General features: G+C 52.4%; 1 protein-coding gene across 1 annotated transcript in view; it reads left to right on the top strand.

The window, feature by feature from the left end:
• SMG6 (SMG6 nonsense mediated mRNA decay factor) overlaps positions 1 to 23,393 on the top strand; it is a 112,414-nt gene that overhangs the window by 14,240 nt on the left and 74,781 nt on the right. Inside the window, exons 9-10 of the mRNA XM_085309296.1 lie at positions 11,830 to 11,891; positions 15,880 to 16,025. Of these exons, the coding sequence (XP_085165422.1) occupies positions 11,830 to 11,891; positions 15,880 to 16,025 (208 nt within the window). The remainder of the gene's footprint in view (positions 1 to 11,829; positions 11,892 to 15,879; positions 16,026 to 23,393) is intronic.

Here is a 23,393-nt window from a genome sequence, read left to right as displayed (position 1 = left end):
CTTTTGGACCCAGTGGTCTCCTTGCCTCTCCAACGTCTTAAAAAATCAAATCAGCGTTAAGGACACAGGGAGATGGTCCTTTATGGTGGCATGGGGGCTCTCCCTTCTCAAAGAAGGTAGGTTGTGAGAGTTGTCCTGCTTCCTTCTTTCCCCCTCGGTCTGGATTCAGCTTGCTTGGAGGTTGTTCAGCAACACCTGTTTGGGACTGCCTTTGCCACTAGCTATGACTTTTTTTCTCTCTGAGATGAGATGTTTCCAAGCATTCTCACCTTCCACCTTTGTTGGTCTTTCCCCTCTTCTTAGTTTTATTTCTGATTTTGCCTCTCTGGCCCTTGCATCACAACGCTGCATGGGCAACACTTACACCACCACTGCCAATAGCAGTCCAAGGCAGGAAGAGGCACGTTTTCTGAATGCCTGTGCCTCCGGGAGCGGTGAGGAGTCCGGGGGGCTGCCCAGGCTGCTGCCTTAGTGGCGGGCATGTGTGCTTCCTGGGAAAAGGGTCACTGTCCTGGTCAGCTCCTGCATGTTTCACATCCGTTTTTCCTTGGCTGCGTTTACTGTTTCTGCTGTGTGTGCTTGTTCCTCTTGGGCAGCAGCCACTCGGGTGACTCGGTGCTAGCTCTTTCTTCTAGCTGACTTCAGTCGATACAATTTTTTCTCTGTGGGAGCTGTCTCTGGGGCTACGCATCTGGAGTGGGGTGCTTCTAGGGGAGCGGTGGGATAAAACCTCATGGTAGTCTGTTAGTATTCTTTTTCTGTGCCSTTTTGCTCCGTCAGCCTGCCCTTCGCTTCGGGCCGATCGCAGGGGATGGCGGCGGTGATCTGTGCTCAGAACTGGGGTTGCTCTGCCGTCGCTGCCTGCAGGCTCTGTGAGCRCCTGGCGTGTCCAAAGGCTGTTACAGTGTGAGCTGAGCACCTGGGAGAGGGGCCCAGCGCTGCACATGCAGATACACCACAGAGGCAGCCCCGTCTGTCGAGGATGGCTCCCTTCACGCTCTGCTCTGTCCTCATCCTGTAGCTCTTCCATTACGCATGACTAGGAATAAGTGACAGGCCCGAGTGGCCATGATGTACGGCTGCAGCGATGGCCCGCTTTCCCATCCAGGTGCGCTTGGGAAGCTCGTTGTTTTGGAGACGTCCGCCCCAAGCCTGCTGCCGGGCTGATGGGAGCAGGTCYGCGCTCCCAGAGCGGCTGGGTAACGCTTCCCAGGGCAGTGTGAAAGATGAGGCCTGACCTCTTCTCTTCCATGCGGGCTCTTATGAATAGTCCCTGCTGGAGAAGTACAAGGTTCCCTCATTTACTGCCTCTTGGGGTCAAGTGGGCAAAGTGCTCTGAATGATCCTCTTGGGGAGCCTCTGATGGGGGAAGTGAGTTGGAGCAGGTAGGGCTGCGTGCCTGGTGTAGAGGGGCAGCGTGACGGCGCAGGCGCAGCGTTTGCTGCCCTTCTCCTCTCTTCCCCTCGCCTCTGGGACGCAGCTCCCCAGAAGGGTGGGCCTGCAGCCTGCACGTGATGCCCCACGAGCCCCCCAGGCCTGCACCTGCTCTTGGCTACTTGCAGCGTTTTTATTCCCAACATTATCTTCCTGTGCAGAGAGTGGAGGAACTGGAAACCCAACAGACCAGCAGTGCCTGAAGACGCCCCCAGGCTGTGTGCTGAGGCCATCACTGRCATGTGTTTTATGCCTGAGCTGCACCAGAATGGTGGCAGAGGTGTGTCCCCAAAGGGAGGGGACACATGAAGGAGTGTCCCCACTTTTTYTCGTAGTGCAGAAGCTGGTAGCAGGACATATGCAAGGTCTCACAGCAGGGCCTTGGGTCAGGCTGCTCTCAGGACCTTGTTGCAGGAAGGTGGTTTCTGTCGGGTCAGGAAGTTTTGTCTCCCCTATGGTTAGGTGCTCCCTAGTGTTTGTCTTGCGTGATCTCGTCTGTGGTCTGTTGAATTACAGCCTGCCCTTGCTGTCAAGGGAGAGTAGTGCTTCCATATCGCCCTGATTCTTGTTGCTGTATTGCCTTGTATTTGATCTGCACCTTTGCAGCGYTGTGATCTGCTGCTGGGCTCCCCCGCGGTGCAGAAACAAGCAGGAGAGCTCTCCGTGGTGGGAATGCAGCACTAGCAGTCAGCTAAAGGCAACCTTGTTTCTCTCCTTTGCCTGCTGCCTGCATGAAAAAGCAGTAAGAGATGTTGAATCCTTAACTCATGTGCCCAAAGCAGGAATCAAGAGGGAGGAACCTGGAATTCCCTCTCTCCTGCCCAGACAGTCTCCTTTCCTCACCCCTGTAAGCTTGCAGGAAGCAGTCAGCTTTGGTTACTCATTCGTGGAGGTCAGGACTGGGTCTGGGTTTTTTTCCTCTGTGTTTAGGAAACGGTTTACAAACTGTGTATCAAGCACGGGGGAGCAGGTGGCGTGCGAAAGAGACTTCTCAGCCTCTTTACTGCTGGACTCGCGTTAATTCTCTGCCCTGCCTCCTTTTCTGTAATCTCTCTTTTGGTTGGCAGTGTGAGCATTTCTGAGTGCGTTCCCCAGCCTGCAAACCCTCCTCACCTCCTAGCATGACCTCGGTCACCAAACCACCTTGGGGCTTTATTTTTACTCTAGCCGTTTTGTTTCGCGTGGTAAGGTTGGTTTCTTTCCCCTAGCAGAGAGAAGCCTCCTCTAGGGAGGAAGTTAAGAGTGCCAGGCTGCAGTTGACGATGGTTAAACACTAAACCACACTTCTAGCCTCTCTGGGCTTGAGACGTGACATTCAGCCATGCAGCTAGCCCTGGCTTTTTTTGCCAGTTGTGCACCCTCCTATGTTTGCACCTTTTTTTTTTTTTTTTTTTTACTTGTGAAGGAAGGAAAAAAAAACAGCCTGATGAAGTCCTCCTTTGTTGCAGTTCCTGCACTAGAAATCCCACCAGAGATGCTCTACCTCCTTGTTTGAGCCCTTGATGTTCAGTCAATACTGCTCTGCTAAACTGATCTTCGATACGGCTCTGCTGTGCCTCCCACAGCTCCCTCGAGCTCGGGAGGCCTGGTGAGCGACATGGCATGTGCGTACATGTCACCTGGAACCAACGCGTTACTTTTCAGCRCAACTTGACCTTTTATTGCCACTCAGAAAGCGAAGGCTAAACTATCAGTAAGAGTTTCCAGAAGCTGGTGTTATATATATATTTTTTTTCTTTTTAGACCATGTTGGTGGTTTTATTTAACTGTGAAGAACAAGGCAGGGACTAACGTAACTCGAAGGGGAGAGATACCGACATGGTCTCCTTCCGGTAACAGGCATCTGGTGCTAATGTGTGTTAAGTATCGCGGTGGATCAGAGGTGGGAGCACTACAAGGATGTCAATGACTTATGCCTGTGTAAGGGGCTCCGCTATATCCCAGGGCTCAGAGAGGCTGTGGTGAGGGCGGCAAGACTTCAATTCGAACAAGCTTTTTATACTCTAAAACCAAGTACAATCATCCAGAAACCGCCTTTCCCTGTCATTCACTCTTTCCTCATTTCCTCTCCTGCTGGTGCTGATCAGCCCGGGATTTGTGTGTAACCAAACCCGCTCCTGCTGCTGCACATTAGTCCTTTCTCGTGGCAGCGAGTTTGATGATCCAGGCACTGCAGTGTGGTGGTGGGAGGGAGAGTTTGCAGCTCAGACGAGTACTGCAGGAATTGGCAGTGCTGATAAAGGAAGTAAAATGTCTAATAACAGGGTTGGGAAATTTCCCAGAGCAGGGTGAAGGCTATTAGACTGATTTCTCTTGAGCTCTTTTTTTGTTAGTCTAACCTTGGTCTCTGTCTGAACTTGTCCCAGTCCAACTTTTTGTCCTGTCTGCTATACACTTTCTGGGATGGCACCTCTTATTCCACAGCCAAAATGATTATTCTGCCCTGGGGAATGGGCAGTATTTATTTCTTTTTCAGTGTTGAATGAGCTGTTTCCAGACAGTGTTCATATCCACCGTGGAGGTGGGTACTAGGAAAGAAATTTCCTTCCGGAGGATCAGGGAGTGGAACCTGCTTGAGTCTGTGTCATTTCCTCTGTCCTTGGCTTTACTCTTCCTCCCCAGCAGCTTTCGTTGCCGCATGATTGAAAGCGGAGAGGGAGATGCCTTCGTGCTCTGTGTAAACTGTCTGGATAGAAGTGAAGGCTCTAGAAGTACGCYGCAAATGCAGCGGGGTAGCAGTGCTCAGCCCTCTTATGGCACTCCTGCCTGGGGTTCTCCTGGTTGTGGAGAGCTGTGCTGAGCGTGGGCTGGCTGCGAGTCACTGCTGTTATCCCTGCTGGTGCGCATGGCTCGGAGGGCAGGAGGGTGAAGAGCTGTGGTAACACTAATGTCCTTCTGGAAGGCTCTGTTTCTGCTCAGCTTATTGTCCAAATGTCTTCTCTTTTGGCCTTTCTAATGCCTTCCTAAGACATGTGGGTTTAGGTCTTTAGAGTTTTCTCCTTTCTTAACTTCTTTGTTACTCTTCGGAGTTCCATTACAGGCAAGTAAATAAAACCAGGTAAACTTGGAACGCCAAAGAGCTCTTTTTGTAACCCAGATGTGAAAAGCATTTTGGAGCYGAACTCTTTCCTGATGCTATTTGTTCAGTGACTAGGGGCCTCATATCTCCCTCCTGCATGCTTGACCCCACAAAAAATCTGCTCTGTGGTAGTGAAGAAAGCTGAAAACATGCTGGGCTGTGTTAACAGGAGATCTCATATGACCAGAACTCATCATGCATTTCTCGATGTCAGTTTTCTATCTTAGGAAAGGGATGCTCTTCTCTCTCAGCAAACAGTAAGTATTTGGGTATTAGCTGCTCTTTGCTAGTTGGAGCTGTGTCAATGCAAAGCACACAGCCATACCTGTTGGACATAGAATGGCTCTGTCTGGTCATCTTTCTTTCGRTGCTTAACCAGATGCAGCCTTGAAGAGTTGAGCATATGTCCTAAACGACCTGCAGCACCAAAGCCAATTTGTGAAAAGTTGTGTGTTGAAAGTTAACTTGATATCTCAGTTGAGGACTCTCTGGCATGTTTGCATAGATTCATGGAGTTTATGGCCAGCAGGGACTATTAGATCATCTATTCTGATCTCCTGAATATCACAGGTACTTAAATTTCACCCTACAACTGTATGAAGCCAAGTAACTTGTGYTTGGCTAACACAAGGCTTCCAGAAAGACGTCCAGTCTTGAGAATCCAGTCTTTTCCTGGGAAGTTTGTTCCAGGGATAATTGCACTGGTTCTGAAACATTTGTGCCTTATTTCCACAGTGAATGTTTCTCACTTGTTCTTGTTCTTTACTATTCTGCTAGTGTAAAGAGCCCTTAAGTACCATGGAGGCACTTTGCACTTGCAATCAAATCACCTCCCAGTCTTTCTGATACACTAAACAGATTGAGCTGTTTAAGTTTTTCATGGCAAGCCATCATTTCTAGCCTTTGAATCACTTTTATGGCCGTTTTTTGGACTCTTTCCAATTTTTCAGCATCCTTTTAAGAATATGGGCACTAGAACTGAATGCAGTATTTCAGTGTCAGTCTCGCCAGTGCCGTATATAGAGGTAAAAGTGCTGTCCAGTGCCTGCTCTCTGCTTGTACCTTCAAGGGATGCATTAACCCTTTTCACTAGGCCTTGCCCTGGGARCGCAGCCATGGTATTTTCTATAGCTTTTGTGGAGTAAGTGCTTGGGGTAGAGCCCTGGAGACTTACTCTACATCATCCCAGATACATAACAGCACTTCTGATGTTGGAAAAACTTGGATTTTGAACTGACCATTATTACTTATTGCTCTATCCATCTTCATATCACAGGCAGTTTGTCAACAGACTTTATTTTCAGTTCATTGCTAAAAATCTTGCCAGCCAGTCTGTACCAACCATTTTCCATTCAGTTCAAGGAGAGTTCTCTGAAGACCATTGCTACTTAATTAGTTTTTAATCTATTTTTAATATACTATGTTTAGTATAATTTATTTTTCAAGAATGTTGCATGTTACTAATTTAAATGCTTTACAAGTGTCTTGGAATATTTATATGCATGTGATTTCTTTTTTAACCAAACTTGTAATTTATTTGACCTGTTTTTCGTAAATGGAAAGTTTTTATTATTAAGTAAGTACAGTTGTAGGTCAGGGTTTTGTTTCAGAGCCAGTGTAGTCTCTATGGCCTGATTTTAGTTTACAGAAGTGCACAATTTTCTTACCCATATTTCTCATCTCACCTGTCCACTGCAGTGATGAAGGGGAAAAATCAGAAATTCAGTGTTTTACTAAGAGGCTTCCTGAATGCCTCTTTTTCTCTTGCTAAAATGCTGGCTTGTAACTTCTTATAGCYGTGAGAGGTGTCCAGAAGTCATAGCTGCTGCAGTCCAGAAGACTGGGAAGCTACCTGAGTGCCTGGAGTTCTCTTAGCTGTAGATGAAATTTGTATGTCTCAAACCCACAATATTTCAGGATTCCCTCTTTCTTCTACAATGTAGCCAACTGGATTTTACATTTTTGTAGTGCCTCACGTTAAGTATTAGGATTCCCACTGGAATTGCTTCTATACTATGGAATTAATCCAGTTCTGGGCAAGACATTGCAACTGCTAAACAGAAATCTGCACTGGAATATTTGGCAAGAAGAAACAAGGTGAGCTCTGTGTCTGTTCATGGTTGCAGGTAGTACATGGAGAGAAATGATTATGGTAATTAGCCCAGTTGGAATTTGCCTGCAAGATTGTGGGTATTTTGTAAATCTTTGCCTCTTCTCCCTTATGCAACAGCCATTTGTGCAAAACACTTTCCACCAGCGCTTTGCCTGTAACGGTAAAGATCTCTTCCTAGTATCTTGCCAGTGATGCTGCAGTGGGCTTCCCAGAACCTCTTTATCACTGCTAGGTTTTATTTGAATGAGAGATTGCCCTGGAAAACACCGGCGAGGACTGTGCCTTCATTTTCGGCTGGCATGGGATAAAGGCTCAAGGTTTGTAAGACCTCTCCAGAAGAAGTAGTGAACTCCCCACTGGTGTTGAACTGAGTCTGTGCAGCTCTGAAGGAGCTGCCTGCGAAAGATAGGTGTAATCTTACCAGTTAATGTGGTATATCTGGCCTCTGAGCTGGGAGTGAGAATATGGCATGGTTTGGGTGTTTGGATGTTTTTTCACTTGATTCCCAGCAAGGAAGCCATGCCTGGAAAAGCCTAGTTGGCCAGGAAACCCTGAAGGTATTTGGGATGAGTGTGGTTAAGTGTTTTGGAGCTGAGCTGTGTGGCCCTGTGATCTGTATCCCAACCCCGTGTCACTGAGGATACCCCTAGACTTTTGAGAATGTCCCGCTGCGCTCCAATCCCTTCCACTCTGGTGGAGACAGCGCATTTGTTACAGGCAGTCTTGCATCTGGTCTCTTGATTAATGGACTTGTCTTTTGCAGCCTATTTTGACTCTGACACTGCTTTCTGCTCCACAGATGCTTTGCTGATGTTGAAGAAAGTTTGCTTCGCTTGATAAAGACCAGATCCTGAAATTTACTTCCAAACCTGAAGTAACAATTTTTAACTTGAAATGGTTTTTCCCTAGGAGTCACTGCTCCAGAATCCTTCCCTTATTTGGTGCCTCCTTCACAGCTGGGCCTGATGCTCAGGTGCCAAAGCTCTGTGYGCTCGTCACCCCAAGCCAAATGGATCTGTGCTGGGTTCGAGCGCAGGATCTCTGCTTCCTGGCCTAGTTTGTGCCACTCCTTTTCCTGTGCACCCTGATGGTGTTTCCTGTGTTTTTGCACTGGCCTGGGAGATGTGTTTTCAGCCCTTTTTGTTCAGCGTGCGATCCCTTGAGATTGGGTCTCGCTTTCTTCTTTTCTGGCTCAAGACATGACAAACCTTTCTTTATCCTGTCTGACTGCCTCTGTTCTGCACGTTGTCAGGACGTACTCCCTGTGGCCTCTCTCTGATTTGAGCTGGCTGTTCTAGTACTGTTGCTATCTCTGCGCTTAGCCTCTCCACGAGCAGTTGTTAGTCACTGTTGATTTCTTCCATGGTAACGAATCCAGTTTGGTTGGCGCTGCAGTGTGCGAATGCTCCCCGAGCAGCAGTGGGTTGCTTCCTCTGGTGAGGTTGCCTCTTCCCAGGTGGATTTAGTCTGTCTGCACATGCTGACTCATGACAGCCAAAACAGCTGTTTTCAGCTTCAGGCACTACTGTGTGCAGGGACCCCTCTTCTTCTTGACAGCTGGTTTGTTTTTATAGCTAATGCCTTCACTATATGCTCATAACTTCCATATCTGTGATGCCCGCCTTTCAACTAAAAGGGCTGAAGTCCATTTCTTGACATAGTTGCATTGCTGTATCAGCCTGACTTCATGGACTCTTTCCCCAGCAACCCGCTGGGGCTAGCCAGACTYGCTGCCGCTGCCCACGGAGCAGCATGCGGTGCGGCGGGCAGTGACGCACGTGCACGAGGAGCCCACGCTTCCCTGGCATCCTGACCTCAGCACGTGGATCTGCCTTCAGGGTGCTGTTTTGAGGAAGCCTTTGGAGGGACCATCTCTTGGGGCTGATGGACCTTGCAGCGAGTGAAGCAAAGCCAGGGAGAAGTTACAGGTCTCATGCTAACACCGTCAGGGTAACGAGCAGGTTAGCAGGGCTTTGGGGAAGTGCTCCCTTCCACCGTGTGAACGCAGCACAGCAGGTGACGGGACTTCCTCCTTACTGCCCCAAAGCTGGGCAGCGCGGTGGAAGTCGCCGTTTCCCTCTCACTGTGAGAAGCAGCGTACGACGGGAGGAGCAGGGAGGGCTCCCGGCGGGTGACGGGCAGGTGAGTCACTACAGAGTCATTCAGAGAAAAGCCTAGTAAAAGCGACCCGTGGCCTTAGCWTGAACTCGGAGATGAAAGGTCCAAAGTTAAGTGATGAGCTCATCAAAACCTTGAGGCTGTGAGAGAAGAAGTGGTGAAAAAAGCCTGAGAGGTGCCTGCTTGAGATGCCCCAGCACTGGGGCACACGGGCCGCTGCCTGGGCTTGCTGGGCTCGTGCTTAAGTTGGCAAGACATATGAGACACGCTTCTTCCCTAGAGGCAGGTATCCTGTGTTCGTCTTTGCTTCCTTTAAAAAAAAGTGTCTGTGCATGTGTGTATGCGTCCCAGTTCAGCACTGGTTTCGGTGCGATGTGGCTGGTTAGTCCTTGGGACTGCAGGTGGAAAGGCAGAGCGCAGAGCTCCGCTTGCGAAGGTGGGGGCGAAGCCGAGGCGCTGCCTCCCCGGAGCCAGGCATGTCCGTGGGACCGCTCTGCCTCGAGCTTCCCTGCGGGCTCTGGGTGTCGCTTTCCGTTCAGGGTGGGGAGTTTTGGTGCCCCGCAGCTGCCGGGAAGGTGGTGTAGCATTTGCATGTTTTGCTGCTGAGGCTGTGGGCCAAACGTGGGCCTAGGAGGAAAACACTCCTGCCCTGTCCTATTTTTTCCTTCCCTTGCGTGCAGCGGGCCAAGCAGCGTTGCCACAGGCTTGCCCACAGAGGTAGGTTGAGCTGCAGACTCCTCTCGGTTGATGGGGAACATCTCTTCTAAATACGCCTCCRTCAAAGGGCCGAGCTGATGGAGCTGCTTTTACCTGCCCTTGCAGGCGGCTGAAGCACGTGGCCTTGCTGTGGGAGAGAGCCCTGCCTGCCCCCGACGCTGCCAGGGCTCTTGTGCTCRAGCTGCAGGCTCGGAGCTGTCGGGCTTTGCCATGCTGCGGTACTGGCCGCATCTCTGACAGGGTATGTGATAAGTGCTGGAGCCACCAAGCTGGTCACCAGCTAGTTTTTTCCTCCCACAAGCTGTTGCCTGGGGAAAAAAAAAAGTGTAAAAAGTGTTAGCAGTTTCAAGCTCTGAGCCTCCCTGGTGTCCGAACGAGGCTGGTGGAGAAGCAGCTGCCTGTACGCTGCTGGACAAGGGMCCTCGCTTTGCCCTGCTGTCCCAGTGCTCCCCAGTCTCGTCTTGGTTTCATSTGCAGAGTTAATAAAATGGTGGCAAGTGAAGTTGAGTTCCAGTGCGAAGGGCTCTTTAGRGCAATAGTAAAAGAGTGAGTAAGCAAGAGCCCCTTGCTGCGAGGGCCAGTTTAATTGGTCTGGCTTGTTTTATGAGACAGTTTTTATGTTTAAACTCGYGCATGGCCCAGGAGCAACTCTGCAGCGGGGCATCGTTCTCCTGCGTGGGTCCTGGGGGAATTCAGCCCAGGTTAATTACCCCTAACCAAGCAATCGCACCTTGCCGAGCCACTTATATAAGCAGCGGCATGAGCCGAGGAGCACAGCGAACGAGGGGGGAGCTAGTGCCGGAGCCAGGACTGCCTGCGATGACTGTGCTCTGCGGCCAGGTCTGACCTTGGAGCCTGGCGGGAGCAGGAGGCTCGGTGCYGCCTGGAGGTCCAGCACCCCATCAGATGGGCTGGGGCCTGGCACTCGGCGAGGGGCCGCCCCAGCCCTGCCGGGTGGCCTCGATCTCTTCCTCTTTCTGTGCTTCTGTTTCCCCCTGTAAATAGAAGCGCTGCTGCTGACCTTTGGAGTGGTTAAAAATCCTGCGCAAATGGGAGCGGAGCTGCGGTGCGTTCAGGCTGGGCCGCTCCTGGCCAGCGTCTCCCTGCGCGGCGCTCGGGGCCGGCTGTTCTGGTCGCGCGGAGGCTGCCCGGGTTTGTGGGTGCTAGGTGAACGCCTCGCGCTCGCGTGGCGGAGGCGAGAGGAAGGACGGTCCCCTTCTGCTGTAACGCAGCCACCTCCACGGCCACGCACAGTGACTACTTACCCACCCACAGCCATTTTCAAAACAGTTTAGAGAAGGAGTGGGAAAACCCAGAGCTCTGCTGAACTAGCAAAGGTGGTTTAGAGAGACAGAAATTGTTCAAGTTAGACGCTGGTGTTACTGGATCGAAGCGGGGCAGGAAGCTGCCCGTGCACCGTGTGCTGCGGACAGCTTCCTCTGCATCCCCTTGGCTCCGCGTCGCGGTATCAACGCACTGGGGAAATGCCAAGCCCTGCCCCAGGCTCGGTGGTGTAGTGCTGCAGGCTTTCGGGGGGGGGGGAGAGATAAATAAAATCAAAGATTCTGATAAAAGCGAACACAAGTTTCCTCTCTGTAGTTTGAGGCTAGAGTTAAACGAAAAGGTGCAGCACCATCCCAATCCTTCCTTGCTTCTGAAAGCCGATTCTGGCACRGCACAAACGAGCGTTCCCGGCTTTGCTGCTGAACTCGGTGTTTGGTTTTCTGCAGAGAAGTGTTAATGAGGCTATTCCTCTCCCGCTCTGCACTGAGCAGGGCTGCCTTCAGCCTCCGCTGGAATCGCTGAGCGCTGGAGAAGTTGCTTCTGGTTTTTATTTTTGTTGTTTTTTTTTTCCTGTTGGCGGGAAACGGTAGTGGGAGACGATGCATTTGGGGACTCCTGAGTAAGCCGTSAGGATGCCCCGAGCAGCGAGCGCCTCTGGGCTGTGCGGCGCTTCGCGCTTGCAGAGCAGAGTGCAAACGGGAGTTTTTGCCCCTGAGCTGAGTCCAGCAGAAATCTCCCCTGCGGGGCAGTAAAATCTGCGCCCGGGGTCCGGGCGCCTCGAGGCGGGTGCCGGCGAGGCCGGGTCCCGCCGCTGCGAGGGCGCTGAGGTCCCGGCAGAGGGTGCTGTGTCTCCACCGCCCTCTCCCCGCTCGCGCTCCAGCTGTTTGGCACTTGCCCTTGCCTGAGTGCATGATGTTTGTAAGAGTTTGGGCATGTCCATTTGGTTCCCATCTCCAGTGCCACCCCCAGCATCCAGGCCAGGTTCTTCTGTCACTGGGGACGTTCTTAATTCTCAGGAAGTCGGAGAGAGTTTAATTGTTTTCTCCCCTCTCTCTCTCTCTCTTTTTTTTTTTTTCCCATGCAGCTGAACAAAAGGTTCATCCTCAGTTTTCTCCATGCCCATGGGAAGCTGTTTACCAGGATTGGGTAAGTGTGCAGGATGTTTATTTTATTTTCCTACATTACAAGTCTTTTTGGAATTTAATATTGTTAGCAACTAAGCTGTGTTTGGAGCTGAGGGCACAGGGTGTGAATTCTTGCAGGCCTAGCCTCCTGGTTCCTATTCTCCATACCCGCCCTCTGGTCCATGCTCGAGATTGTTTGGGCTTTTTCTTCCCCCATTTCAAGGCCTGGTCCTGCACCGGGACCCTCTGGCAGAGGCTGCTGATGTGCGTGCAGGAGGGACTAGAGGCAGTTTCCTCTCTCTCCCGTGCCCTAGCCACGCTCCTTCCTTCTGAAATTTCTGTTTTTTCCTCCTCCTCTCCTCTTGCCCCACTTTTAGCCAGCGGGTAGGTGGCTCCGGGGAAGACTTGGCAGCTGCTGCCCGCAAGGAGTGCGAAGCTGTCAGGACAGAACGATCCAGCGGCCGAGAGCCGCTGGCCGGAGTGTGCCCCGACGAGCCGAGCCCTTGGGCTCCTTGCTGCCATCTTGGTGAAAGCCTCATAGCCAAGAGCTGCCCTGCCTATGGGAACTGGTTTGTACACAGCGCCCTTGGCAATGTCTGTCGTAAATTGGTTTCAAATAATTGAAAAGCTATCCTTGAAGCAAAGCAAGTCTGATTCAGGCCTGGGCTGAGATCCCAGCTCGGAGGACGTGCTTATGACCCAGGAGCAGAGTTCAGCCCAGCCGCCGGCAGGCTTCCCGTGGAGCGGAGCTCTCCCCACCCCGCGCGCTGTCAGGTGCCAGTGGCGCTGAGCAGCAGAGGCGGTTGTACGGGGGTGGCTGTCGTGGCGAGACCTCACACGGGGCCAAACACAGTCTCCGCTCTTGCTGCGGCAACGGTGGTCTCTGCCTGAGCCTGCTGTTTTCTCATAAGCAGATGTAGTAGCATCAGCTCTGCTAGCTCCTTCGGTCCCTTCTGGGTCTCTTGACTACAGATGAAAGGATTGAGAGACCTTTTCCAGGCCGCTTAGGCAAAAGCAGTGCAGATGCTAAGTGGCTTCTTGTCCCAGTAACTGCTGGGCTTTTCTGACTCAGGTGGGCAGTTCCCTGCCTGGRTCTGGCCCTGTCCTCCCTCGCTGCTTGCAGAGAAGGAGCATCATGGTGCAGGAGGTGGAGGAGTAGTACGGATGCCAGCAGTAACTCTGCGGTGTAGCCAAAAGTCTTTGCTTTGTATAATGCACTGTCTGAGGTGGCTAGTCAGGAGTGGCATAAGCTTGATTTTGGACCCTTCTTATAGCAATGGAAAGTAGGAGATGTGTCGGCCAATTTGTTGACGATCTGGGCCTCCGAGGGAGAGCAAGCCGCTCGCTGCCAGCGCTGCTGATCTCTGCCTGAGTCACAAGGCACCGATTATCTGATTGTGGGCAGCGAGCTGGCCTGCAGCAGGGAGGCAGAACTGGATGTCCTCCTGCCTGCAGGAAAAAAAGGAGCAAAGCTATGAGAGCCTCTGAAGGTTTGGTAACTGCACAGCGTCTCTACGCCGGAGGGCAGAGCATCCAGGGAGCTGCTGGTCCTCAGATAGGCTGGGGCTGCGCTCATGGCCGAGCTCCGGGTTGAACGTGTGCCAGCAGGGGGATTAATGGGGATGTTGCAGTGATTGCTTGCACATTTGGCTCCTGAGACTTTTGTGAAATTAAGATGCAGCTTTTGAGGCCGTTTTTTCCCAGGACAGTCATTTAGAAAACCCAAGTATGTTTAATAGCAGAATATCCCCTGAAGTACTTAGAAAGGAACTAGAAAGTAATACCATGACACAGGAAGAGAAATTGTCCAGCCCTGCTAAACAACTTCCGTGCTTGAAATAGGTAAAAGGTGAGGAATAGTTTAGTCCTCTTTGGGCAGGCTCTTCAGTCATATATCTGTTTTTTTTTTCTTTTTTTTTTTTTGTGTCTGTTTTAAAAAAAAAGAAAGGGCATGGAAAACATGATGTTGCACTAATTAGACTCTTTTGCTCCTAAAACCTCAGGTAAGCAATTTATTAAAAGCTTCCGTTGTGCTCCAGACCTGCTGGTTCTGAGCTCAGTGGGGTTACTGCATGCAGTACCAGATGTGCTGCAATATCAAAGCACAGCTGGCAGGACTGAGGAAGCCCTCGCTCCTTACTGTTGTTATTCCATGGCAGTAATGTTCATCTTGCTAACAACCCATCCAGTAAAGTGCTCTGTCCCTAGCATCCTGTCTGCCCTAGGAGGATGCTGCTGGATGGGGTCTGAGATTTCTCAGAATTAGGAAGTCTTTGGAAACATTCAGTTTGCTCTAATTCCCTTGCTATGTCTCATCCAGGGAAGTTGCCCCTTCAAGGGGAGCAGCAGTTTTGCATTGACAGAGCAGCTCCGTTCTGCACAGCTACTAAGTCTGAGGGGTCTGTTCATTGCAGTCCGTGTTTGTGAGAGTGCTGCAGCGAGCAGTGCCCAGGCAGAGGGTAGCCCTGCTGCTGGGCAGGACCGGTTATTGAAAGGCATCCATGAAATATGGATAAGAAAAAGCCATTTCTGTCTTTATAAATAGAGCCTATTACTGCCCTGAAAGTCTGTTGGGGAAGCCCAGCAGAATTGCCCATGTGGGTTACCAGAAGTGGCTTGCTAATCCAGTCTGTAGCGTGCTGATATCACAAGATCTGCATCTCTTGGGGGAAGGTAGAGGAAATTGCTATGGAGGCCCCTGAGGTTGCCTGCCCTGGCTCTGCATGCCTTACTCGCTGCAGATTTTGGCTCTCCCTTGCTCCCGGTGTGGGCACACTAGTACAGTATCACTGATAACTGGAGCTGGCAGTTGCTTTGAGACCGGTTTTTACTGGGTCTAGTTGTGGCTTTTTGGAGCTTAGGAGTAAGGAGGAACAAAGTGAGTTCAGCAGAAGAGGCAATGGGACAGGAGAACTTCTGTCACTAGTTTACAGGGTTTTAATACCTTATTGGTTATAAAGTTGCCTTCATGGGGTACAGGCTGAGGAATCTCTTGGGAGGGCTGTTGTGGGCAATCACGTCACAGTCATTTTCATGATTTAACCATATTCTTCTTTACAACTGGTTCAGTTTTTGACCCTTCTTCTCTTGGAAGATTGCTAAGGATCTAGCAGTGCTCTGATAAGTAACCTCAGCTAATTCCCATAGTGATGCCGAATGAAGAGCAGGATAAATATGTCAGATTTCCTTGGGTGCTTGGGAGTGCTGAGGCCTTTGGCGTTGACAGGGCACCCCATCCCCAGCCGTGGCACGGCAGCCGTTGGCTGCTCCGTGCTGATGAGTGGTGGTAGCACTGTGTCTGCAGGAACCAGCTGCGGCGTTGACAGTGCCAGCAGCTAGATGAGGCCAGTTGTTAGCCTGCAGGGAACTGCGTGTCCCTTTCCCATGGGCAATGTGGGGCTCTAAGTGATGAGATTTGAGAGCTCAACCACAGTGCTGGGGGGATGGGGCTCAGTGCTTTGAGGTCCTATTCTGCTGGGTGCACAGCGCCAATGTAGGAGCCCAGGGCCCAGGCGCTGTGCCTTTGGAGGGAGCACGCTCTGGCCAGCGTTCAATGCACTGGAATTGCCACATCCGCAATGTGGCACCAGTGTGTGCAGTTTGCTACAGCCTGGGTTTCTCGGGAGTCCCATGGGCTGCGCCTGGTCCAAGTGAGCTGCTGGCCTCCTGGCACCCTTCCCAGATTGGTAGAAGTCAGTAGAAAAAAATAGTTGGTCAGAAATGACTCATAAAGGCCGTGTTTTCCTGCCAAAGGAATGCTGCCTGTCAGTTATAGAGCAATCCCTCACTACCCTCTCTAAGGAAGGCTTCAGCCGTCTCCCTCACACCGCCTGCACCTTCACTCCACAGGCAGTGATTCCCTGCAGCTCTTGGATGGGCAACTGCAACCCTGAGAGCTGAGGGGGACCCCTGTGCCCCAGGACCACAGGACACTGGGTGAGCTGAGCTGACTGACCGCTCCTCAGCCCGGGGCATAGCCTGCGCTCTACAGACTCTCTCTCTGTCTGCAGGATGGAGACTTTCCCTGCGGTGGCTGAGGAGGTCCTGAGGGAGTTCCAGGTCCTGCTGCAGCACAGCCCCCCTCCCATCGGAAGCACCCGCATGCTCCAGCTTGTGGCAATCAACATGTTTGCAGTGCACAACTCCCAGCCCAAAGGTACCACGTGCTACTTCAGGGGAACCGGGCTGGGGATTAGCTGTTCTTTGTATGGTTGAGTTGTTCGTGGAGAAGGGTGGGGGGACTTACGGAGCCGAGGACTGGGTAAGCAGAACCGTGGTTGGATGTCTGAGGGTATCTGTGTGCTCGTGGACAGCAAAAGGGCTCTGGCCTGTTAGAGGGATGTTGGCTGGGCCTCAGTGGTGTTGGGTGAGGTGTGTGACACTGAGGAGTGAGGAGGCATCACATCTCCCTGGAGCCTGAGTCATCACTCGCAGAACGAAGGCAGTGGTTTATGGTTCTGTCTTCCTCGTGTTTAGCTCCGGCCCTGTTCAGTGCCCGGGCTGGGAGCATCCTGGAGGCCTTGTCTGTTGGGACGGTGGTGTTGTCTGGGGCTGCCTGTGCCTGTGCTGAGCCGTTGCAGGCAGCTGAGTGATGTGATGGCAGATGCTGCTCTCTGAAAAGCCGGGCTGCAGGCTATGCCCCATATTAAGGCACCTAGAAAGCAAAGCAGGTGTAGTGTTTTGATCAACAGGGATGCCACCAAAACAGGATCTCTTGAAATTGTTCTTGCGGGATACTCTTTTGTCCTGCATCCCCCCTCAGAGGAGCACAGGGGCAGGTGCCCGGCTCTCCCTGAGCTGCTCCTTTGGTAGGCGGTGTGCAGTTTGGAAGCAGGGTTGGGGCTGCACTCCCTGTTTGGGAGGAAGCAGCGTTTAGCATGCCAATTGCTTAGGATTTAAATCCCAAAGATGGAGGCCTCTGCCTGGCTGAGGGATTTCAGTCAAAGCCACCACATGGGCAATCGGACCGTGCCCTTAAAGAGCTGCTGCTGGAAGATTTCTCCCTTGTGAGCCAGTTGGCTACTTGTCAGAGCGGCGGTTAGCGGCCGAGGTCAGCTGACGGAGCACACTGGCGTCAGCCGGAGGGGCTGGAAGTGCAGCTCCCCGCGCTCTGGTGCCGGCTGCCCTGCCTGCCTCGCCGGCACCTTCCTCTCGCCCGGAGGATGCTCTGTGCGAGCTGTAAGTCCCATTAGCAAGGCAGCCTTGCCCTCCTTCCTGTTAGGTGCCAACTAGCAACAGTGTGTTTATCTTTGAGCTGGAAAGTACTTTACGATTATGAGCAAATGCCTCTGCGCAGCCCCCCGGTACGTATATTAATAGCTGTGTCTGTGCTGCAGACAGGAGGGGGTGGTAAAGAGAGGAAGAGATTTGTCTAGGCCATGCAGCAAGCCCCAGTGGCAGAGCTGGAAGCAATCCCAGCTCTCAGACCACTGGACTCTGCTTTTCCATCCGTAACCGAGTTGTTGGATGCATGTGAGTGACAGAAAGGGAGTGCTTTTTATCTCCTGTGAAAAATAAGTATTCCTGGAGTTTCCTGTCTCCTGTGTGAATAGCTGCCAGTTGCTCCCAGCTCTCAGATCTCAAGAGAAAGCAAAACCGTTCCTGCCGGGGACCTGCTGCCTGCGCGCAGAGCAGGTGGCGGTGAAATGCTTTCAGGCTGGATGGCACTGTGTTTGCCATCTGATTATGCCTAGCGCCCTGAAGGGATTTCTCTGGGGGCTTCTTGCTCTGGTGACCCCGTAATATTACTTAGGATTTGCTTTGCCAGCGATATCCTGTTGTCAGTGAAATGCCTGGTTGGTCTCAGTGCCGAGTGCTGGGCAAAGCCCAGGCTGGGCTCGGTGCGGACGGTGTGGTATCAAGAGGTGATGGAGCTGGGTGCAGAGGAGAAAAGCAAAGGGCCTGGAGCTGAAAATGCAAGTGAGATGTTCGCTAAATTATTACCAAGTGCCCAGCGCAGAGGCGTTGGCTCCTTCCCCAGTGTGTGGGCTGCTGTGGGCAGAGGACTGAGTGGAGCGTGCTGCAGACGCGGCTGTCGGGAAGGTGCGTGTTTCCATTTCCCAGCACATGAGTCACCTTTCTGGGTCGCAGTAGCATGGGCAGCGGCAGCAGTGGGCGTGCGGGGGCCGAGCAGCGCCTGCGGGCACGGGGGAGGCTCGGGGGCACAGGGCAAGCGTGTGGGGAGCGGTTCTGCCCTGCTGGTGTCCGAACTGCCCGGCAGGCTTAACTGGAAGCTGCGGGCCAGGGGTTGGTGTAGCTGGAGCTTGGCTACGTGAGCTTTGTGCAGCTGGCTCTGACTTTTAAGTTGGTCCCATGCCCTCCAGAGATCCCCTCCTGCTGCAATCCTCCTACAGCTATGGGATCAGAGCATGCTTGTGCCCTTCCTGTTGTGTGTGTCCGTCTGACCTTTGGCTGCAAACTCCCAACAGCAGGAGGAGATCCGTGGGTTTGCAGGCGGAGAGGGAGGCTTGTCTGAGAACCTCTTTTCCCAGCTGTCCGGGGGAAGTTGATCTCTGGAGGTTGCTCCCTCCCTTTTCTCCCAGGTGTCTGGAGACCTGGCTACTCCTGGGAAGCTTTCAGACTTGCTTACTTGCCCAATGTCTGCTGTCTAATGACTTTCTTGTGCTAGGATCCAGCGGTGTGAGCGCTTGTGGGGTGGTGTCGCAAGCAGAACAATTTTGAATTGGGGAATTTCTACATAATTTATTGCCAGTTAACACAACCTTCTAATCACTGAGCTGGGTATTGAGAAAAAGAGAACATAAATAATCAAACACTTAAGTAAACACCCTTCCTCCCCTTCCCGAGGCTCAGCTTAAGCCAAACACCTATCCTACCCCCTTCCTAGTCTCATCTTTCCTTGTTTTCACTGCAGATTACACTTGATGTGTCCCAATTCCTTTGGTGAGGCAACGGGCGGTACAGGAGGTTGGGGTCACATGTATTAATGGTTTCTGTCTGCCGCTCCTTGTTTCCTGCATGTTTTCCTTTGCTCCAGTGTGGGTTGCCCCCGGGCCGCGGTCCCTCCGAGCTCCCCTGCTCTTGCCATCGGTTGCCTCTTTCTGAGCGGGAGTCCAGCTGCAGCCCTCGGCTACCTAAGCCAGCGTGTGCCCAGGGAGGCAGAGCGGGTGCTCTGCGCGGCTGGGACGTACAGCTGCTGGAGCTTTCCATCACGGGCTAGTTGTGATTACCAGGGTTCTGGCTGGGGCAGGACCTTTGTGGGGTGGCCCTTTTAACAGTTTGGTAGCCATCTGCACAATCAACTTGCAGAGGAGTTTGGATCCCTTTATCCCAACCACAAACACTCCAAGAATTTTTTTTTTTTAATTCTGTAATTTGGGGAAATAAAACTCTGGTTTCTGAAAAGACTAATTGAAGCTGTGCTTGCGGCAGGGGCATCTCGGTGAGGGGAGAGAGAGAGACCCCCTCCCAGCCCATCTGTGCCCAATTTACTCCAATCTGGCCTCTCTGAGGCTTTTTTCTTTCTCTCTCTCTTTAATAATTTGTTTTATAATTCCTGGAATCAAACCCATCTCAGACACACTGTTTTATTTTACTGTATTATTGGATTATACTTCCTATAAATCACTGGATGTTATTCATAGGCCACCACCAGAATAACTTCCCCTCTCCCCCCGACAGGCCTGCATTCCTAACAAGCGCGCCCCGAAGTGGGGGTGCAGCACGGGGCACCCTAGAGACACTTCCCGGAAATCCCAGCAAATTTGCCTGGCTGTGGGTGTGAAGCATCAGGCTGCAGCACCTGGATGCCTTCTGGCACTCGAGGTCCTGTCGCGCTGGGCTGTGTGGAGTTTGTTAGGAGGTCGGGCTTAGGTGGAAGCGGAGAGGGGAGGGGGGCTGCCATATGTGCATCCTCAGCACATGGAGAGGATGGAGTGCATCCCCTGGGGCTGAGCAGCGGCGGGGCACGGAGGCACGGGGAAGTTCTGGCCGAGCAAGCGGCTCAATCTGAGGAGTGAGCAAGTGGCCTGTGCTTCATCCAGAAGGCTAGTTCAGCAGGGCAAGGTGACCAGCCTGTGTGGCTTCCCCTCTGGCAAACGCTGATGAATGAGGAGAGAAACCTGCTGCTCCAGCGTCAGTCCTGCTGCTGAAGCACACGTGGGGTTTGAGAAGGGTTCGTGCAGGCAGGCAGGGTCAGGCTGGGCATTGGTTTGCGGCTCTCCTGGGTCTGTCTGCACAAGTGGAATGAGCTCTGGTTTTCTGCGCTGGAGAGGGCTGGCTAGGAAACCTCAAAGGCTTGTGAAGCTAGGGGTGGTTCAGCCCCACTCCCTGCTGCCGTTACAGAGCAGTGTCTGTCCCCTTTGGTTCATATGCCGCTTGGCACAGAGATCCTCTGCCAGGCTCACAGAGATTCTGTGCTAGGGACAAGTCTCCTCTGACTGTAGCTTTGGCAAGGGTTTGCCAACATGAGCAGTCCTGCTTGTTCTTGGAAGACTTGCCCCAGCTTCTGAGAGGCTGATCTTGCCCAAGTCTCCTTGATAGACGTGACAAGGGTTCCTCAGGTTAGTGCAAGTCAACAGCAGCTCCTAAGCAAGTAGAGGGTTTTCTTCCTCCTCTTGCCATATATGATCAGCATCCCTGCCTGGCTAGAAGGAACTGCTGAACCCAAAGATCCCCCACACGTGGAGCCAATGGCCTGCTCCACAGGCACCCTGCCGCTATGCACGGCTCCGCTCTGAGTGGGGTGAGCTTCACTGCTGACCGCAGCTGCTCTGACTTGCAAGCTAAAGTGCAAACCCTTAAAATATCCCCAGAGACATTGCGAAGACTGGTGGTGTCTGCCCTTGGTGGCAGAACTCGGCCTCTTCTCTGACCATCTCTGCGTTGCTTTTTTGATTTCCCACACGGGACCGGGCTTTGCTCAAAGAGCTAACCACAGTATCAGAAAAAGACTCGACTGAAAGTATTTTCTACTTTTCTGATGCGGCCACATCTCAATGGCTTCTCATGAGGCCGTTAACCACATCTTGCGTGTTGGAGCAGACAAAAGGTGCTGGGAGTTGAACCCAAGAGAGTCCGGTGCAGTTGAGTGAGTTTAAAAATAAAGCAGTGTTGTGGACTGCTGCCTTGGTTTGGTGGAGTTTTAAAATTAGGTTCAAAACAAAGTCTAATAAGCCTCAGGCTCTAGATAGCAGAAGCAGCAACTTGATCTTCCCATGTTTGCAGAGCTGAGCTGAGTCCTTTTCTCCTAATTTGCCTCCTCGCGTGGTAAAGTATGTGCTTCTCCTGAGTCCAGCTGGCTCCCTGGAGCAGGCAGTTCCACAGTTTGCAGCAGCTCTGGGCACAGCAGCTGCGAAATAGATGAAGAGGTCCTATCAAAGGGCTGTGTCTTGGGGAGGCTGAACTCCTGCAGTCATGTGCCCCACACATGAGAGAGCAGCCTGAGGGACTTGGGTTTGTAATGCAAACGCAGCCCAGCCGGGTAGGTGCAGTGGGGCTGGGGCTGAGTGGTTTTGTAACTGGCTGAGCGGTGCTGCGGCTCCGGTTGTAGCGTAGCGAATGTGGACTGAGTTGTCTATATAGAGATCGCCAGCATGCACCTGGCAGTCACCATGTGCTATTTCCTTGCAAGGCTCTGCAGTACTGTCTTTAGCAGAGCGTTGTTAAGACAAATAATACTTTTCCGAGGCCTTATGTTTGGAGAAACTAGTTGTTACGTTCATCCTTCCCTTCCCTTCCGGTTGCTGCTCTTCCCAGCTGCATTGGGGTGGAAGTTTTTAAGTGGCAGTAAGCCTGGAGGCCTGCTCTGTGACAAGTAGGTCTCCATGTCGTCCATCCTTCTCTGTGGTGTGCTTTGCGTGGGTTGTACGGTTGTCCGCTCTCTAGAGCGAGCAGTTACTGATGTGTCGTTGCCTGTGCAAAGCGTCTGCTTTTGTACCTAGACCATCCCTGGCCTCAGCAAGAGGTTGTGACTCTCTGTGCCCAGGCGCAGCGCAAACCCTTGTTGTGGGAGCCGGACAAAAGGGTAGAAACAGAGCACAACTCTGTGACACCTGCATTGCTCGTCTCGGGAATCGCACAGCCCGTGCTGCTGCTTCCAGTGCCCGGCCATGCCGGGCTCTTCCTAACGCTGGGCCTGCTGAGGGACACGCACAGGGCCAGGGGTGGCAGCTGACCCTCCGGATTTGGGAGTGCTGGAGGTTGGCACCGAAGCTGGGAACTGCCGGCGCCTTCCCTTTCAGGGAAGGAAGCTGTCTCAGACTTGAGACACATCAGCAAAGTTCAGGTAAAATGCTTTGGCCCAGACGTGTCTTCAGAGTCTCTCTCATGGGCTCTTGAGGCTGGTGGCAGCAATGTTTAGACCAGAGTCTTCCTTTGCTTATTCCCCTCTGTTTCCTGTTTAAAAGGCAGATTGTCACATATTTGGGGATTTATTTACCGTAATTGGAGTTATTTTCCTGGCTGCTGGCTTCTGCCCTCTGATGCAAGACTCCTTAGTGAAACGTGTGTCCAGAAAGCCATGTGACTTTTTTTCCCCTTGCCACAAGTGCCAGCAGGAGATGCAATAGTCAACGCGCTGCAGGGAATTTCCACTTGCAGTTCAGGTTTCTGAAATCTAGACGTTGGCTTCAGAGGCAAGAGATCGAGCAGGGCTTTGTGGCAGGGAAGGGAAAGATTTCCAGTGAAATTGAGTGCTCGCTGGTGTGTCAGACTCTCCAGTCCTCCCCTCCAGCTGAAGCGCAGCAAAAGTCCCCGTTGAGCAGTGTTAGATGAACTGGCTGGAGGCTTCTGCCCAGCCTGCCTGTCACATGAGCACGTCCTTACGTCTGCCCTTGAAGCCGTTCCACCGCATACGGGCTGATACTGAGATACCATTTCAGGGCAACAAATAGAGGGAAACGATTTGTAGTCACCAAGCTAGAGTCTGCTTTGCAGCCAAGCTTCTGCAGCCTGGGCAGCAAGTCGGGACAGAGCCTGACACGCGAGCTCTCCTGCGGAGGGTCTCATGCTGCAGTGCCACCGAGCTCTGCGCACGCTGAAACAAAACCACCGTTTCAGCAAGTATCGAGAAACAGCGTCGCAGTGCGAAATGAAAGGCAGGAAATGGAGTGCTGGCGCCCGGTGTCCATCAGTCCTCCCGCCGCGGCTGCGCCCGGGCTCTGCCTCCCCCGCCGCGGGCGGCCGCGTGGCGCCCGAGCGTGCCAGGTAGCGCGAGCGAGGTTGCACCAGGTGCAGCGGCTTTGGCGGAGCTTTAGATGTTTGCACTGCGACAGGAAATCCTCTCGCTTTTAAAGAAACGTTTCTGACTCGCTTTTCTCTTTAATGTGCGTTGCACCTTTGATTTCCTTGTGCTTCTATGCCACACTGAGTCAATTACTGTACTTCTGTTTAATTCTCTGGGAGAACATGGTATAATTAAGCTAATTACGGTGCTTTGTGAAGCTGTAAAACTCTTGGTGGAGCTTGCGGGGCTGTTTTATAGCCTGCCAGGCGGGGGCAAGGAGGGCCGCGCGCCCGGCGCCCAGTGCGGCCTGCCGGCTCGGGGAGGTCGCGCTGCCCCGCG

This window comes from Rhea americana, unplaced genomic scaffold (assembly GCF_003343005.1).
Source record: "Rhea americana isolate MKP2758 unplaced genomic scaffold, rheAme1 scaffold_295, whole genome shotgun sequence".
Classification (NCBI taxonomy): Eukaryota; Metazoa; Chordata; class Aves; order Rheiformes; family Rheidae; genus Rhea; species Rhea americana.
The sequence above is the reverse complement of the archived record's forward strand: the minus strand, read 5'-3'. Positions and strand labels throughout refer to the sequence as shown.